The sequence below is a fragment of the Plectropomus leopardus genome, chromosome 17 (genome assembly GCF_008729295.1).
Source record: "Plectropomus leopardus isolate mb chromosome 17, YSFRI_Pleo_2.0, whole genome shotgun sequence".
NCBI lineage: Eukaryota > Metazoa > Chordata > Actinopteri > Perciformes > Serranidae > Plectropomus > Plectropomus leopardus.
In genome coordinates this window covers 10,930,702-10,950,084 of record NC_056479.1, presented here as the reverse complement: position 1 = coordinate 10,950,084, position 19,383 = coordinate 10,930,702, and the positions used below count along the sequence as shown (strand labels likewise).

Below are 19,383 nucleotides of genomic sequence, written 5' to 3'. Positions count from 1 at the left end.
TTGGGTCAATGTAGCAGCAGGTTAAACCAGGTTTTCCAAACGTCACTCTCCCTGGCGACCGTTTCCAGCATCTTCTGGGTTCTCCCAACGTGTTTGCAAGCCAGATGAGATATGTAATTTCCCCAGCGTGTTCTGGATCTACCTCAGGGTCTCACCCCAGTTGAACAAGTCTGAAAAGTTTCAAAGAAAGGCACCCAGAGGGCCATCCTGATCAGATGCCCCAACCACCTCAACTGGCTCCTTTGACACAGAGGACCAGCAGCTCTACTCCGAACTTTTTCTGGACATCACAGCTCCTCATCCTATCTCTAAGGAAGAGCTCATCCGATCTACAGAGGATACTCTTTTCACTGTTTTGCAGTCTTATTTTTTCTGTCATTACCCAAATTGCGCAGCTATAACTGGATATCGTTTAAAAAGACTTACCAGTGCCAAAACCAGCACCCTTAAGTTATACCACCAGCACTTATTTGGTGGCATCTCGGCGCACTGACCTGCCAACTCCGTCAAATACACCATGCTTGAATTCACTACGTCACAGACTGTATGAGTCGGTGTGGTAGTGGGCCAATCGCATGTTGCATTAAACTGAAGAAAGCTTGTGGTGATTAGGTGCTAACATGACCATACCATTGGTACTTTTTTTTAAAATCTTAAAACAAAAAGAATGAAATACGTGTATCCTTCAGCTGCAGAAGTTTCGAGACTTGGATTTATTTTGGTAGAAACCTGAAAGACATCTGATTGACCATACTTCAGGATTGTAATGTTGACTGACTTCACCAAAAAAGTGCAGACCAATGCCTGCATCTCTGCGAACGCTGCACAAATCCTCCAGTCAACCTTATTCTCTATTTTACTCTCACTTGTGAGCAGTCCACCATTTGTGGCAGACAGCCATGGCTTCAGACTGGTAAACTGCTGCTGCTGTGCATGCTGAATATCACGGTCTGATGAAGCCAACAGAACCACATTATCTGCAAAGAGCAGAGAAGCAAATCTGTGTTCCCCAAACCGGACACTCGGCTCCCACTGGCTGCACCTTGAGCTCCTATCAGTGAAAGTGTCATACAGAATCAGTGACAAGAGAAACTTGCTGAGCCCAACATCCACGGAAAATGATGAGTAAACTTCCAAAACCCCTCTAGTAAAACTTTAAGGGTAACGTGCAGGTCCACTGTTGCTCCTCTTGAATCTGAGGTCTAACAATCAGTCAGAGCCTCTGTTCCAGCACCTCCGTAAGCTTTCCTGTGGAGTCTGAGGAATTTAATGTCTCGATAATTGGAGCACACCCTTCGAGTCCCCCCTACATAAGAACGGGAGACAGGCCAGAGCCTTCAGCATCTCATCCACGCCTGGTGCCTTGCGACTGAGGAGCTTCTTCACTACTTTATCCCCACTTTCGCCCCACACCTCTCACCCTGGGCGACAGAAAAGGAGAGTCCAGACATCCAGACCCAGTCTTTTTGAAGAGATGAGGCCAACTATATGTAGTTGGTACAGCTTTGGTCCATTCCCCTCTAGAGAGGTGACGTTCCATGTCCCTAGAATCAGTAAGCACGCCCCTGCCCCGCTGTTGAGTTAAGCCTGTGTAATTTTGGGCAGTCTTAGACAAAAGATGACCATCGTAAAAGACACGTGGCGATTATCTGTGGTCATGGCTCAAAAATGGTGGTCCTACGCAGAGTGAGAGAGGGTCAAGGATGATCGTTGTCATGATCTTGTGATCAAAGACAGCCTAGAAAAAAACTCTGACCACCAACCCAAAGCAAATTTAACTCAACAACTCTCTCTCTCCAGAGTTAAATACAACACATTTAAAAGTAAAGCCAATACAGATGTTGGTGCAAATGAGGCAGAACTCTGAAAATAAAAGAAATAATGATATAACCAAAGTGGCACAAAAATGCCATAGTATAGTGTGTCATTCAAAATAACGTCAAAAAGTTCATAGTACTGTATGTCTTTCAAATAGCATTAAAAAGCCATAGTATAGTACGTCCAAAATTGCACAAAGAAGTCATAGTGTAGTTTGTTGTCCAAAATAACATAAAAATGTCATATGTCATCAAATATACGACAAAAAAGTCATAGTATACTCAGTCGCAAAATAGAATCAAAAATGTAAAGTATAATATGTTGTTCACGATTGTAATAAGTTGTAGTAGGCTATAGTATGTTGTCCAAAATAGCATCACAAATTCATAGTATAAAGGAAGGGTATATGAAGTTAACCCTTTGAAACCTGAAGCAACATCACTTTTCATGTGCTGCTTTCAGACACCTTTCACAATTATTTAAACCTTTGAACCCTGAAAAATTGGTGCAATTTCTTTCAAAAACATAGGGGGAAAAGCAAAAGGAAATCGGTAGGAAATGTTACACAAATTGCTAGAAATTAGTAGATTCAGACAGCTAAAAAAAAAAAAGAGAAAAAGCTGGGGACAAACTATATTTGCTGATGATGTATTTCGAGATCATTTCCTTGTTTTTTCTTGACTTTTTTTCTTTTTTTGAATTTTTTTGTTACTTTTCTTTTACTTTTCAATATTTTCTTGCAAATCTTTGCGTTATGCCATTGCTCATTGTCTTCTTCCCATGTTTTTGACATCACGTCAGTTTGCTCAGGTTTCAAAGGCTCAGATTATGTTTTTGTCTTTATCATAATTATGATGTTATCAGAATTTATTCCATGCATAGCTTTTTTTAAAAAAAAAAAAAAATCGAAAACCGTTTACTTAGATTACTTCCATATTTTGTTTTGTTGTTTATGTTAGTTTGTTTTTGTTTTGTGTTTTGGCCTTTACTGTCATGGGTCCTCGGTATACTCGGTTGGTCCCTCAACAGGCCCCTGGACCTCATGTTGGCAAACACACACACACACACACACACACACACACACACACGTTGTTGACGCTGCTCCATTCATTTCAGTCTGATCTGACAGAGGCAGACGGAGCTCTAGCGGTCAAACTCGCCACCAACTCTGCGTCCTCCGTCCTCAGAGTGAAACACTGGGGCAGTTGCTGCTCCGACTTCGCTTTTTTCTGTTTTGGGTTTTTTTTTTTTTTTTTGTAGCGTGTGCGTGCGTGTGTTAATTGTTAATTGTTAATTGTGAGCATGCAAGGCAACGGTCGTCACCGAAACAAGGAATCAAGGAGACCATGGACAAATGGGCAACTTATATTTTACAAATGCACTTTATATTTATTCATCTTTAGTCTGGAACTGAAGAGGAGCGCTACGGGTGAGAAAAATAACAACTTTCGCTTAATTTCATTTATTTAAAAGTCGAAAAACCGGACGGACGATTAACCTAATGTGCATGCTTTTGCTTTAGTAACGACTTCCAGTTAGAAAATGCACGAGAAAGCAGACATTGAAAGATATTTACTGCGTATTGTGGATTTGGTGCCTCGGTATGCCACGAACCAAAAGTCCGAGCAGTGAGTGGAACCAGATGTGGAGAAAAACAAGGGGAGGAGGGAAGGGGCTGCTGGCTTAGTGTCTCTATTGTGATTTTTATTTATGTGTAAAGTTTATTTAAAGCCACGGACTTTTTCGTGTTGATTGGGCTATTTTTGCACCGGGATGGTGTTTTTTTAGGCTACATTGTAAAACTGACGTGGAGTGACGTTTCATTTGGCACCCTGCGGGCAGATGTGACCTTTACATCCTGTTACAGGCTGCAATTAACACATTCAGTCCGGTCCTCAACTGCGAGACCATCAGGCTGCATGTTATGGGATGCTGAGGAGGGTAAACCCACTTTAAAAATGGTTTCCAGTAAAGATTAGATTGGATATGTATATAGGCCTAATTATTTTTCCCTGTATTTTCCTTGTGTTTGTCAACTGGAAATGAGAGTTTGCCAACTTGCCAACTTAACCTTTGAACAGTGAGTCAGCCATGTCAATGAGATGATGAGGTGGATCATCTGCTATCTGCTACAGGGGTTATTCAGCAAGATTTTTGTGATTTTTTTTTTTGGCAAGAATATATTCTGGCAATATCAAGTAATTTAAAATTAAGTACTGAAGACTTGGCAAACTAGGCTGTCATCTATAGGTATAACACAAATGTTTAACCACATATTTTCTGATAATTGTCATTTCATTTGTTTGATTCTGGGAACTATACTTTATTAATCAGAGGGCATAGGCATGAGTTTTATTCTCTGTTTTTTTTCATCATCCCTAAATGACTGGGGGAAAATGCATGACCCTCCCTCCATCTTAAACAACCACATTTCACAGTTTCTCGTTTAATAAATGGTGTGATTTGTGAGATTTTTAGAGAAAACTTGCCTTTTAAAATGCACTTGAATGTCCCTGCCTTAAGTCAAATCAAAAAACATAACTCCTAACCCAGTGCTGAAAAAAAATATCTGAAGCGCCTCCCTGTCTTGCACTACCCCCTCCCTTTTCCTAACTAACAGTCCCTTACAAAAAGAGATAGAAAACGCTGCAGGTTTTGCAAAGAAATAAAAAAGACAGACAGAAATCATATTGCAATTATTTGTGACAGATATTGTAGCATAAGTTGTGATTTTATTGAGAACTGCCATTTTTGCCTTTCATTTTATCTGGAAAAAAAAAACAACATAAAAATTATTATGTGATTTTTGGTGGGGCCCGTACCAAACGAGCAAGTTCCCTTATGTCTGGAAAATGATTTGTAGGTCAGGGCATCACTGTAGCACCACAGTGCTTGCTTCATTTATCGTGATAAATTTTGACACATTTTACCTTTACCAAAAAATAAATGAAGCTACTGTGATTTGAATATTACACTTTGTCATATTATGATTTCAATCATAGTAGTAGTGCAAAACAGGATAGGCACGTCAAATAATTTTTAAGCATAGTGTTAAGCACTGTGTTTTTTATTTTGACTGGGGGGGGGGGGCATACAGTTTTAAATTGTTGTACTGTGTATTAATTTTAAATACCCTCTGAACCCCAGACCCCCTGGCAGGTTTGAAATGCATGTTTTCTTTAAAAATCGCCCAAATGACACCATTTATCACAATCCAAATGGTTGAATTCTCAAATTTCTGACAGACCTTCAACACATCATTTTTAAGGAGGACTTGCATTTTGCTAAAAAAAAAAAAAAAAAAAGCTGTTTTGTTTTGGTGATAACTCTCACTCCCATGCTTTTGGCTCATTGAATGGGTCCAATGCGGCCTACATTTGGTGTGAAATTAAAAAAATATATATATATTATTTATTTGTTATTTATGCTGGAGTGAAGGCCATGCATTTTCTCCCACTCACTCAGGGAGGCTGAGGGAAAAATATTTGTAGCGCCAGGGAAGAATCAAGATGTAAAAAACAAAAAAACACAAACAACAACAAAAAGGTTACACCTCCCTTCTCTGACAAATAAAGAACAGTCCTTTATAACACTGAATTTGCCGGTATCATCATGCCAGACTCAGGACATCATACTGCTTCTTAATACATTAATTTACCTCTTTTAGTTTGGTTTTGAAGTTAGATTAAGATACTGAGATTATGTGGGTTTACACTCCCACTCTTATCCCCAAGGATATACTGCTAGATACACATCCTAAATAATCTGGAGCTCTTTTTGACAAGGCTTAGTTTCTTAATTTTAAAATGACTTGCACCCATCTGCCATCAAATTCCCCTGTTGCCAAAGTTGAGAATCCCTTTTCAATCACTTTTAGACCAAATGGTTGAGCTGCAGATGGATCTAAAAGTAGAAAATAATCATTGTTGATTTGTTTTATGAAATGTTGTCTCTTTGGATTTGTTATCTGAATTGTTTTTGCAGTTGCCACCCACCAGAGTTTAACACTGGGAATGTTTTTGATCGGGAACAGCTCAGCATGTTGTCATGAACTTACATGCTCTGTCATGAGAAATGTGAGTTTTATGCTGTACCTTGTAGCCTTCTGTCATCACAATGTACACGTGGAAGTTAGTGAAGGAGAGAAAAACTGTAAGAATGATGACACTACATGATTCATAGGAAATATTCTCTCCCAGATTCATTACTGGCAGAACTGCAACACAACAGTTTATCTGGGCATAAAAGTTCAGACTAACATGGTGTGGGATTTCAAAACAAGTTTTCCATTCGTTACGTGTGGACACAGCTCCAGCTCTGTGGTGGTCTCTGGTACAAAGCTTTAGACCAAAATTGTTCATGATCTCACACACAGTACCAGTCAAAAATAATTTGATCACCATTTTTCTTTTAAGGGGCAGTGTGTAGGATTTGGTGGCTTCAGGTGGAGAGGATTTCAGATTGCAACCAGCTGAAACCTCTCCCATGTCCCAAGTGTGAAATCAAGAGCGCTTAAATATTTGCATAGGACTCATTCTCTCCAAAACAAACGAACCCGTTGATTAACACTGATAAAAACGCAGAATAAAGTAGTTTCATGTCAAAGGTCGGTGTTTTTCAAATGCTGTTTGGCTTGTAACAGAGTGACTGTTAGCCCAGCACTTGCTAATATGTAATATTTTCTCCGATAACTTAAGATGCAGACGTTCATGCGGTTTTTACCATAAGCCGAATTATCCGCAGAGGTGGCATTCTCTCAAAAACAAATGGACAAAGTTTTTTAAGCCAGCAAAAACACAGAAAAAGCTGCTCATGTTACAAATCAGTGTATGTCTGACGCTGTTCGACTGAAGGGTCGCCAGCCCAGCACTTGCTAATGTGTGCTCACATTTTTTCTCTGATAAGTTAAGATCTAGATGTTCAGGAGATTTTTACCAGGAGCCGAAATATCTGCAGATTTCTCTTACTCCCCAAAACAAACGTACCCGGTGATTTGAACTCGTGAAAACACTGAATAAAGTAGTTTCATGTCACACTTCTGTCTTTTTTAAATCCTATTTGGCTTGTTATAGAGGGGCTGTTAGCCTAGTACCTGCTAAGAGGTTTTTACGAGGAGCAAAATTACCTGCAGAGGTCTCTGTGTGTGCCTCTCCAAAACAAATGAACCCCCTTTTTTAAAACCAATAAAAACACTGAATAAAGCAGTTTTACATTAATAAATCTGAGTGTCATGGAGTTGCTGCTAGTAGCTACAGTTTAGTTTGTCCATTCTGGGCTACTGTAGAAACATGGTGGTGCGACATCTCCATGGACCAGGACCCACTCCTTATGAAGATATAATCAGCTTATTCCAAAGATATAGAAAGCATGATAATTCTTTTTTTCAGGTGATTATACACCAATGAACCAAAGAAAATTATAACATTATATTCCATTTCTGCCAATATATCCCTCTAAATCCTGCACATTGCACCTTTAACTGCTGTGATTTTATATTTCAACCTAAACTGTGACAAGTCATTATCCCGATTATTCTGTGCATAAATGGGAATGATGGAAAGGTTTGACAGTTTGCACTTATTCTTATATTTCTAAATTTGATACACACTTTTCTCAAGGTTCCAGTTAGCTCTGTTGTGGCTGCAAGATGCAAACATGCTCCTCTCCTTCTCTCCTCATAGCCCCCCTCTCTCCTCTCCCATGCGTCTTGGATGAGGTTTAACCTATCCACAGTTTGGGTTGCCTCAGAGGCCAGACCACCATAAAACACCAAAGAAACAAACACAGCAGGATGGAATTTCCTGCCTATTTGTTGGTTGCCATTTTATCACACTGGCCAGTTAAATGCCTGTGTTTTTATAATTTCAGACATCTGTCAAAACAAGGAGAGGTTACGGGAACAGCCGTCTGCTCAAACATCAGGCTAGATCTTTAGATTAGATAGAAGTATATAAAGTACAGAAAAAAAACAGGCCACTTGGTTTTAATTATCTGGCCGCAGCTTGAATCACAATCCACAAAAACAATGTGATATGGAGAAGTTTGTTGAACCCATAAGGCTGGCTGTTGATTCGTCACCCACGTTTGCAAGTATTGTCCTCAGACCCGGTCCAACAGATGACCGTATTGAGGAGGTGGAGGTTCTGGGAATATCTCGCCTCTCTTGGCGAGAGTGCTTGGCCGTGTGTTTCAACCTCTCTCTTTAGCAGGAAACTGTCTTCAGCGTTGAAAAAAGGGGTGACAGGGCAAAGAAGAGGATGAGATCACAGCAGGAGAGCTGTTGTGGCTTAGCTTTCACAGGGCTCAATGGCTTAAAGTTAATCTGGAATTCTGCACTCTCTCTGATTGCCCGGGAGTTTCCTCACATCAAACATCCAGTTGTGTCCCCTCCAGACTGGAATTAAAACTTCTTTTTGAATTTGCTTCTTGCTGTCTGGAACTTCAGCTTCAGGTTGTCTAGTGGTTCAAAAGCTTTTTGCCAGGAACTTCTCAAATTGTCACTGTATTAATGCTGAGCTTATATTCACACAGTGAAGTGAATTCAGCTCTCAGTGTAATGCTGATTTTTGCTGGGCTGGTTATGGTGTGAAAATCTTCCCACAGGCAGCGTCAGAGCTGACACTGTGGTCTATTTTTAAAAACGGCTTTAATTCTCATTGTGAAAATGACAAAATGGCATCACACTGATTTATTGGCATGTGAGTCTCGCCTCGTTGAAAAGTCAGCATTGTGTAACTCCAGCTATTCAACTATCCGTAAGGTTTCTACTTGCACTGAGAAGTCAAGTAACTAACTCCTGAGCTAAGATTATAGTAGATCAACATTTTATCGTCTGTTGTGGTAGACACCCCGCTGTAATTGCAGAGTAGAGATGATTTACAGCAGAGAACTGAAGACATGTCTGTCACAGAGGGCTTTTATGAACTATCCCAAGGGCTTAAAGCAAAGTATTCTGTGGACCTGAAAAGATTAATGAATCAACAGAAAATTAATTCATCTATTTTTGATAATTGATTCATAGTTTAACAAAAAAAAAACAAAAAAAACAACAGTTGTACCTTCACATATGTGAATTTTTGCTGGTTTTCTTTGGTTTCCATAATCGTAACCTAAATATGCAATGGTATTTGATTCTTGAATGATCAAAAGCAGTTTTAGTAAGCAAACTAGAGCTTAACATTTCAATTTTTTTTTTTTGGTTTGTTTGTTAGTTTGGGCATTTTAAAGTCTAAACAATTAATTAATTAATTAAAAAATAGAGGAATATTAGGGAAGGCAACAGTTAACTGTTATTTAATAACCAATGAGAATTCTTGACTGATTAGACCATAGACTGTATATAAAGATGGACGTCGTGCCCCCACTTACCACCGCCATCCATAAGTGAGGCTAAAATATCCGAGATACGGGTGCTGCCATCTTGCACTGGTGATGAGATATCTGGTGGGGCTGTTCCCACCAAAACACCCATCCAACCAATCACGAGCAGTCCCATTGAATGCAAGCGTATGGATTAGCACACAGCTGTCAGTCATAGTAGAAAGATCCCCTTTTTGTAGAACTGAATAACTCATTATAACTGAACTTATCATAAAAACAAACACTTGAACAAACATCAGGGTGATGAGAGCTTCCTTCAGTGATAGAAACCGAAAATGTTATTTGCCGTTTACTTTGAGTTATTAGTTTGGCCTATATTTAATTCACTAACATGGGTGAGGGTTCAGACTTTATGACCTATACTGCAGACAGACACCAGGGGGCGATCGGGAATGAAAAGTTACACTTTGGGGGAGCTGTTATGTTGTCCATCTTTACATACAGTCTATGGGTTAGGCATGTTGGTCTCTAGGTTAATTCTGCTTATGTTACTCTACAGTGTGCTGATCATTCGGTGATTACCGCTAGTAACGCTGTCACAACCTATCAGCATTGCGGTGAAAACATAGTGCCTGCTCTCTGGTCACCACAGTGAGTAAGGGGCCAGATGCAGAATCCCGGCACAGGTCGGTTGTACGCGGACTAATACTGAATTTGTGTAAAAGACTGGACCTTTGTCAGGGGGGTCCAGGGGATCCTCTCCTGGCACTGTCTTTGATAAACAAGCTCTATTTTGATGCATTTTATGCACTCTGGCTCCATATTTATGTTAAAAGTACCAAAAATCCCAGTGTGAATCAGTTTACTTTCATTTTGAATTAGAAAAAGGTTGAAGGACCACCTAGCACCTTGTCGGGGGCCAAATTTGGCCCGCGTGCCATAAGTTGAGTATCACTGTCCTAGGGTATACTTACCTCTCTGTCTGTCTATTTACAGTATACCAACCTATCAGCCAGAAAGCCATTAGAGTAGGAGAGCAGCCACCTCCTCCTCTGTAATCTACCCATGTACCTAGTGGTACACCATCTTCATCAACTATAACCCTGTTGCTAACAGTTAAAAGTGCGAAAAGTGCTGTGGGACTCGAAATGAAGTCACTTACTCACCAGGCTGCCTAGGGGGTAGAGCAAAAGGTTTCTACCATGTTTCTAATGCCGCGCCATCCTGGTTGCAGGCTGGCGTTCCAGCAGAAACATGTAGCAGTCTAATCGACAATTGAGCCGAGTTCCTAGTTACATAATTGAAAAAACGTTTCTCTCCAGGCCCACGGTGCAAAGAAGTCAAAAAAGAAAATAAGGAATAAATAAATATATTTACACAGAATTATACATACATGGTACTGTACATAGCAATATACATATTGCCCAGCCCCACAAGAAAATAATCAGTAGAGTGAAAAACAGCCTTATGGTAAGATAGTCTGGCACCAAAAGCAGCTGAGATGTTTTTTTGTCTGAAGGATCAGTTTTTGGATACAGTAAACATTATACCTCCCTGAGTAGATTCAAGAGTTTTTGCGTCCCCTTCAGGGAACACACTTGCTCTTTTTTGAATCTTTCACGATTAAAACAATGAGGTGGCAGTAAACAAGCCAAACAGCTGGGCGTTACTGTAAGATGGATGCTGTTATTAAAAAGTCCAGGGTGGTGATTATATGTGATTACACTGTACGGAGCACTTTATGCTGCACTGTGCCACCGCGCTCCGTTACTGTGTTTGCCACCGACCAAAGGAGCTAACGCTGCTTCTGAGAAACTCAACCACAGAGGCTGAGAGCAAGAAGAGGGGCGTGTCGGTCGTCTCCTCCAGATTACAGGGGGTTTTATGGGGCTCTTGATGAGACTCTATTGTCTCTGTGTCTATAAAAGCAACACAGGAGGCTTGGAGTGTTTTAGCTGAGAGGTAGGAAATGAGAGATTGCCGCAGACTGAGCGGGCTGAAGGATCCACATAGGAGAGTTGTGTTTTTCAACCAAATGCCCAGTGATCTTTTCCCACCTTCCCCACTTCCTGGCCTCTCACAGGAGCCCGCCGAGTAGGAATGCTGAGGGTCTCACTTTCTCTCCTCAGGTCTGAGAGGAGGGATTTGTGTGTGTTTTTGGGGATATTTTCTTAAAAATCATTTTCAACAGGACCTTAATTTAGAGTCACTCCTACACTCCCGACTTGTCTTTCTTTCTCCCACCTTCTCACAGCCACACACACCATTATGTTCACTGGCTTCTAGGTTACCAATCTCTAAATCCTCCAAGAAAAACACAGAAAAGAAACAGGAATGGACTAAAACCACATATATTTTTGGGAAGGGGTGTTGGGTTTTGTTCCTGAAATTCCAGTCACTGAGGCTGGCGTCCAGCCACCGCTCTGAATGTGTTAGATTCAACACTTTTCCCCCGTAACTCTCAGTTTTCTGCTAACATTTTGTTTATTTTTTTATATTTTTGTGTAAGTGTATATGAGAATACTGCAAAGCTCTGTAGGTTAACACCTCGCAGGCAGCTTTAGCTCCCCAGAGAATCACACTGAAGTAATGCCAATAAAGGCGTCAGTGTACAGCAGCGAGAACTCCTCAGACTGAAAACAGCTACCCATTTCACCCCTGAGGATCATTAGAGTTGCATCAGTTTAATCCAGTTCAGACCTTTGAAAACATTCAGTTATGTGCGTCAAATGTTTCAGTCACGTCACAGATTCTCAGGGTAAAAACCTTTTATGTATTTATTCCCACCAAACCACCAGCTACTGCTCTTTCCTCAGTCAAACCCGACAGAGACAGACACCATAAAATGTAGTGAACAAGGTGGGAGGCAGTTCCAGGTCAGACTTCGGGAATGGGGTGAATTCTTGACACCTGGTGCATGTTGAAATACTTCAGCCGTGATTGCTAACCTTACATTAAAAACATGTGTAACCACTTTTCATGGTTTATTGCTTAAGATTTCTGCAATTACTTCCTGCAGAGTGCTCTTTCATATACAGTATTTTAGGGTTATTATAACAGTTAATCCCACTGATTACATAGGAACAAGAGAGGCAACAACTCAAACTAGTTCGAACAGAGCGCTGCATCCATTAATGGAGATATTGATCCAGCTGCTGACCCGTTCTCTCGCTAATATGGAATCGTGTTTTCATCGGGATTATCGACTGATGCCATTATTTCCCTCTCTCTGCACAGCGCCACTGGACTCTGACGAGTTCGCTTTCTTCCATGAGGGCGCTCAGGGGTGCCTGGGGGTGCGGGATCACTCCCTCATCTTGTCATCTGCCTGTGATGAAGTCCACCAGCGCTGGAAGTGGGTGAACCGGGGTCGCCTGTTCAACCTGGGCTCCTCGCTGTGCCTGGGCGTGACCACTGGTAACGTCACCTCCAGATGGGACAGGTCTCCTCTGGGTGTGTACACCTGTGACCGCGAGCCCCCCAGAATACGCTGGACCTGGAACTGTGGTCAGGTGTTGGACAACCTCAACAACTACCTTCCCTCGCCATCATTTTGGAACTCCACCTCGACCTCTTCGAATTCAAAGCTCAAATGGAGACTGCATGGTGCTGTGCAGGACCTCTGCTCCAAAACATATCAGGGTAAGCATGCTTGAAATCAAACAAGATCAGATTTGCTATGTAAGGATGATTGAGATTGGTGGGGAAGTTTTGCAGGACAACTTAGAAATTAACTTTAAAATACTTTACTTTTAAAATCACTCATCCAAAACAACATAGAATATACATTAGACTAAAGATCCACAAACTTCCACATCATGCCTGAGCAATTAAGTCAAAAGTCTGAAAAAAATAAGGACAGATTTTTTATTTTGATTATTTGCCCTGTTATATTGCAACTGTGAAGAAAACTTTGCGTTTCTCGAACAAAGAATCCAGAAGCTAAGAAAAATCTTGATGATTTGGAGTAAAAGGAGACTGCGTTAAACATCAGCATGACAGTATCTTAACATCAGCAAAAATGCACGTTTTGGGGAAGTACTAAGCATATGACTGGTTAAATGATACTTGCATTACACTGCACGAGTCTTCCATTTTGTATTCTTTATTTACCTCGAAGGCATGCGAGAAAAACTAAGTTTTCCTCAGGAATTCAATGTAATGGTGTGAGTAACTGATACACAAATAGTAATTATGTGGGTGAAGTATTCCTCTAAAGTTGTAGTTGGAAACTAAATGAGACAGAAAATTTCTTAATAAATTATATTCTTCCTCCCACACTGTTGCCTTGTAGCGCTTTTGATGGCCTCGCTGTATGTGAACGAAACGACCAATCAGAGCCGAGGAGTCTCACATAGGCGGCCATCATAGGCGGTTAAGACTCGTGAACTGCAGAACCAAGATGTTTTTAATGCATTGCCTAATTTTTCATTTCAAATGTTGTAAAATGAGAAAGTTGGTTCGGCCATTTAGCGCAGCGTTTGATAATTCAGTCCGTCATTTTCAACATGACAGCTGGTTTACAAACTTTCTCATTTTTCAGCTAAACAGTACACTACAATCTGTTTCTGGAAAAAGCTGAGATGAGAAGTAGGCAATGCAGTCGCAGAATTTTGATTTATTTTGATCAGCACTGCCTTGTTTGACAGTTTGATCACATTTCACAAGCAACGGTTGATTTACAGCTGGGTTAGAGAATCCTCGACTCCGATTGGTTGTCTTTTGTTGAAATGTGGTCCACCAAATGCCATTAGAAGCGCAGGCAGATTATGAAGTGGATTTATGTCTCTGTTCATAGTGTTTATGCATCTTTTTGTGGGTTTGTGTTTTTTGTCTCTTTGAAGTAATATTGAGTCTCTTCCTGGTCATCACTTGTTAATTTGACATTTTGTAGGTGAAGGCCAGGGGGCCCTTTGACACTTTGGTCCCCTGTGCTTTTGCCTGGAAGGCCCATTCATAAATCCATACATGATTAGAAACATTTGAAGGATTTTTTTGTTTTTTCGCAGACTATCTGTCTCATGTACTTCTTTCAACATTAACAATAATGAGATAAATTATCTAAAAAGAATTAATAACTATAACAAATTAAAAAAAATACATCAAAACAAAATAAAATTCACAGTATAAGTGAAACATTGCGCCCATTCAAGAAGTCTGCAAATCCTTTCCCGGATGTGGTGATACAGTGTAACAGTGAGCTGCTCCTCCGTTGCTGCGTGTTGGGCTGCCTCAGACAGACGCACTGTTGTGAATGCCACAGCTGTATCTGATCAAATGGATAAAGCAGAATGTTGCTTTTAGGGCATCTTTGAGGACAAGTGGCCGGCTGCCAGTCAGAAAGCCAAGGAAAACACTGCTGGTGTTTGTAAACTCAAGTAAACACACGGAGTTGTCCCTGCCCTCAAATGTATTTGTATTTATATATAGTTTTCAGTCCAGATTAAATCTAACCACGCTGGTTCACAGCTAAGCCTCATTTCCGCTGTCAGTACCATTCTTACCAGTATCAAATGTCATGGTCGTTCATTGACAAACTTTACTGTGAGGCTCAGTCAGCCGTACTGCTCTATAGCTAACAGGCTCCGCTTGACTGCAATTAAAACCAGATCTGCTGTAAACGTAAGACCAGAAAATCTCCCTTTACTTTCTTCTTTATCCTTCCCCTATTTAGTCTTTTTTACTTTCTTATGGCATGGGAATTGGGTGCTAGACATTTTCAGCTTTCAAGTGCCGATCTTCACAAGTTTCTTGGTGAAATCAATCTGCTGCTGGAGAGGAATGCTTCTGACATTAGTCAGCGGAGGAGCAACTCCACTGCAGCCAGCAGCCAGCCTGTGGTGGAGAAGTGAGGGGAGTCAGGGAGGGAGCTTCAGAAATCTTTCCTCCCTCGTTTAACATGTCTGCCCTACTTTCCATTGGCCCGACTTGTTCTGGTTTCGCTACAAATCCAGCCTTTCCCTGGATCCAGCCTCTCTCTCTGTCTCTGTTGCTTGTTTTTTTCTCATCGTACTGAAGGCTTACTTCTGGAATCGAAGGAGAAGAATGGCAACCTCAGGGTATTTTGTCAAATTGTAGTAATCAAATATAGTTATTAAGTTAAGCTAGTTTGGTTAGAAAATGTCTGTGATCTCTAAAATCTCTCCTAATAATATTTGGGTCTAATATTTTTTTATGCCTCTGCTGAAGGCATTATGTTTTCAGTTTATCCGTCTATCCCATTCTCATGAATGTGATATTTCGAGAACACCTCTAGAGAAATTCTTCAGATTTGGCACAAATGTCCACTTGGATTCAACAATGAAATGATCAGATTTTGGTGGTCATAGGTCAAAGGTGAAGGTCACTGTGACCTCATTTGTCTCATTCTTGTGAACTTGATAACTCAAAAACAATTTTAGGGAATTTCTTCAGATTTGGCGTAAATATCCTCTTGGACTCAACTATGAACTGATTTGATTTTTAGTTGTCAAAGGTCAGGATCACTGTGACCTCACAAAACATTTTTTTGGCCATAACTCAATAATTTATACGCTAATTATGACAACATTTCACACAGAAATCTAATAGGATAAAATGATGGAGTGATGAAATGAAACGATGGAGTGATAATCCAAAAGATGGCAGGAGAGGCAATCAATTTTTTGTGACGTCATAATGTTCTGCAAAAATACTTTTCTGCCCAATTTTTAACTTCAAATGCTGAATTGTTGACACTAGTCTTGGTTGCCCACCCTGGAATTGTGCTGATTGTATGGCTCTTTCGTCGGGGGACGATGTGTATGAAGCATACATGTTTTCACAGACATGGATACAAACTGTAAGTGCATTTTTGCAGAGGCATACAACCGCGAGGCAGTAATTCTAGTTTTTGTGTGAAATCTAAACTGTTGATACTGTTTTCATATAAAGTTAATAAAAAGATTTTCCTGATAAACTGCTTATTTAATTTGTTTACTCTTCCGTCTTCTGACCACTATTTGACTTTACTGTTTAGACTGTAACATCATCCTCCTGTTTTTCACCATCTGTTTGATTATACAAGACTCTGAGAAAACAGATAAAGTATTTCAGTTCAGCACAGTTCACAGCCACATCTTTAGGCAACATAAGCACGGTCCGCCTCTCCTGCCTCACGCATGGGTTCAAAGTCCCTCCTCTTTTTGCTCCTCAGAGATCTACACAATTCAGGGGAACTCTCATGGCCGCCCCTGCCACCTGCCCTTCCTGTATGACGGCCAATGGTTCCACAACTGCACCAGTATCGGACGTGAGGACGGTCACCTCTGGTGCGCCACCACCTATGACTACGGCAAAGACGAGCGTTGGGGCTTCTGTCCTGTAAAGAGTGAGTTTCCACTTTGCACTGGAGAAAGTGCCTGAAACAGAGTGACCTTTGCCACATTTTCCCCTCACACAACTGTTTATTTTATTGTTATTTCCTCCTGCATTCTCCCTCAGTCTAACTGGTGTCTTATCTCCTTTCCTCTCTCTCAGGCAGTGGCTGTGAGACATTCTGGGATACTGACCCGCTGACAGACAGCTGTTACCAGTTTAACTTCCAGGCTACGCTGTCATGGAGCGAGGCTCGGATCAGTTGCCAACAGCAGGGAGCAGACTTGCTCAGCATCACCAAGCTGCACGAGCAGACATACATCAATGGTAAAGTCGATGTGCACACGTGTACATTTGAGGCATCCACTCATGTTGTGGCAACTTGTTTAAAATGTAGGCTACATTGATTTTTTTGGGGTAGACACAAAGCTGCTACACTGACAACAGTAGTTCATCTGAACAAAATACATTAGAAAATAAAACCTCAGGAATATGCCGCAAGTTCAAATTAACTATCACTAATCAAACGGCTGGGCAGTTAACCATTAACAACCTGTCATACAAGAGAAAGTTGAAGATAATTTGGAATTTTCCATTTGACATATATTTGACCCATGATCAAATCAGCTTTCAGAATCAATGGCAAAAATGCACAGCAAAGTGTTTAATGGTTTTACAACAATTAAAAATAGGTTTCAGTTTGAGAGCATGAGTACAATTTTAACATTTATACTGACTGTAATGAAAAAACAGAGAGAAAATAGTTCATTGATACTGATAAACAAATTAAGCAAAACCTACCAGAAGTTAAGAAGAGGGCTGTCACTGTAAGAATTTGTCCGTATTTTTACAGCAGTAATATTGGTTCTGAAGAGCATCAACATTTATAATATTTTACTGTATTTTAAATGACTCTGCATTACTGTTTGGCTTTATTTTAACAGCAGTTTGTTACAGTGTAGTGGGACACGCACACACAGGGACTCACATACACTAACATGCATATATGGCGAGACCGGTTTACAACAACAAAGGACAGAGAAGCTCAGATTACAACACACACACACACACACACACACACACACACAGATGGTGACTTCATTCTCCTCTCTGGACATCATTACTTCACTATATCTTTAGCAATAGTGGCTTGTTGCTATGTTGATTCTCTGAATTTTGTGTAGAACTCCTTTGACTTGCTTGTCCCCTCATAAAGGTTTGGAAATGAACTATCGATGTATAGCCAGCTAACAAAACCTTTGCCTGTTTCGCAATGAATTGTGTGTTTTTCATCATATTATTTAAATTGGCAGGCTAACATAAAGCAAAAGGCTAATGCTAGGTTAATTCTGGGCCATTTGCATCACTTTTTAGCATCCACTGGAATCAGTTTCCATTGTTGTGTGTGCTACCTGCAGCACATGTTTAGATTTGTTCGTCTTCTCTATTTACATATTTTTTAAACACATTGCACACATTGTCAAATAGGTTAATACCTTTTCTTAATTTGCCATGTGTTGACCTCTCAACACCAGCTAAGTGACAGCCATAGCTCCAGCATAGTTTTTACTCATATTTGCTGTGTGCATTCACTCTAACGAGAGGAATAATTGATTTTTTAAAAAAAAAAGATTTTGTAACACTGTTGCCAATATTAGGCCACACTTGTGCTGCTCTTACACAACAATTATGTCATCTACCCAATACAGTGTTGATAGTTAAAAACATGGCTAACTAGAGAGATTGTTAGGCCTAACTGAAGGCGAAGGGTTTTCACAAAAACACTACTGAATCTTTTCTTTGTCTTCTTGTATTTTCCTTCACAAAAGTAACTAGAGAAAACAGAGGGTTAAATCATGTTTCATGACATATGAGAGACGTGTTTTTCTGCTGTTTTAGGCTTACTGACGGGCTACAGTGCTGCTTTGTGGATCGGCCTCAATGACCTGGACATCAATGGAGGCTGGCAATGGGCCGACTCCTCACCACTCAAATATCTCAACTGGGAGTCAGGTTAGACTATAAAAACAACCCAACCTTCTCTGTCTTTTTTTTCAAAGCTTGAAGTATCTGTGGTCTTTTTTTAAACATCTATTTCCCACAGAAGGCTGAATGAGCGTGCTCACTCATTTTTAGCAACACGCTGCTCTGAGTTCAAGCACACACTTGGTGGCTTTCCAGCGCATCCGCAAACTTTTACTGTGGAGTATTCAGAGGCTAAGTGCCTCGAACAAGGACACCTTGGCATTATTGATGTTTTCAAGTGGGTTCTTTTATTTATTTATTTTTTTGCATTTTGTTTATTTGATTTTACTTATTGGCAATGTCATTTTTAGTTAAGTATTTTTAGAGTGAACCTTTTTTTTACAGTGTAGAAACAAAAAAATAGAGCACAGGTGTTCAGCATTTATGATAAATTAATACAAATAAAAATACAGAGTTGAATAAACATAATTTTTAAATAAAAGGAGGGCTTATATATTTTCCCACTTCATCCAAATTTCCTCAAATTTAGTTTCCAGAAGGCTGACTGAATAGGTAATTCTTTCCATTGCAAAGATTTCATGAATTCTATTTTTATTTTCCTTGTAAATGTGTTTCTCAACAGCTACATTGCATTCAGTATTACAAATAAGTATTTTGTTTTAATATTTGTAGATGTTGAAAGTAAAAGGCTGAAAAGGAGCTCATCCTACATAAATGTAATTGTTTTTCTTAACTTTTCAGACCAGCCAAACCACGCAGATGAAGAGAACTGTGCTGTGATCAGAACTGAGTCATCGGGTCGTTGGCAAAACCGTGATTGCTCTGTTGCTCTGCCGTACGTCTGTAAGAAGAGGCCAAATGCCACCTTGGATCCCTTCACCACTGGTCAGTGAACAGACATTTGTATCAGTCTATTAAAGTGAA

At 40.2% G+C, this 19,383-nt stretch overlaps 1 protein-coding gene across 1 annotated transcript in view; it reads left to right on the top strand.

Annotated features, from left to right (window-relative positions):
* Positions 1–2,950: 2,950 nt before the first annotated feature.
* Positions 2,951–19,383, top strand: part of mrc2 (mannose receptor, C type 2) — a 38,099-nt gene continuing 21,666 nt past the window's right edge. The window contains exons 1-6 of the mRNA XM_042504849.1: positions 2,951–3,247; positions 12,376–12,780; positions 16,313–16,486; positions 16,636–16,800; positions 18,373–18,486; positions 19,201–19,344. Coding sequence (XP_042360783.1) covers positions 3,121–3,247; positions 12,376–12,780; positions 16,313–16,486; positions 16,636–16,800; positions 18,373–18,486; positions 19,201–19,344 — 1,129 coding nt within the window. The 5' untranslated portion in view covers positions 2,951–3,120. The remainder of the gene's footprint in view (positions 3,248–12,375; positions 12,781–16,312; positions 16,487–16,635; positions 16,801–18,372; positions 18,487–19,200; positions 19,345–19,383) is intronic.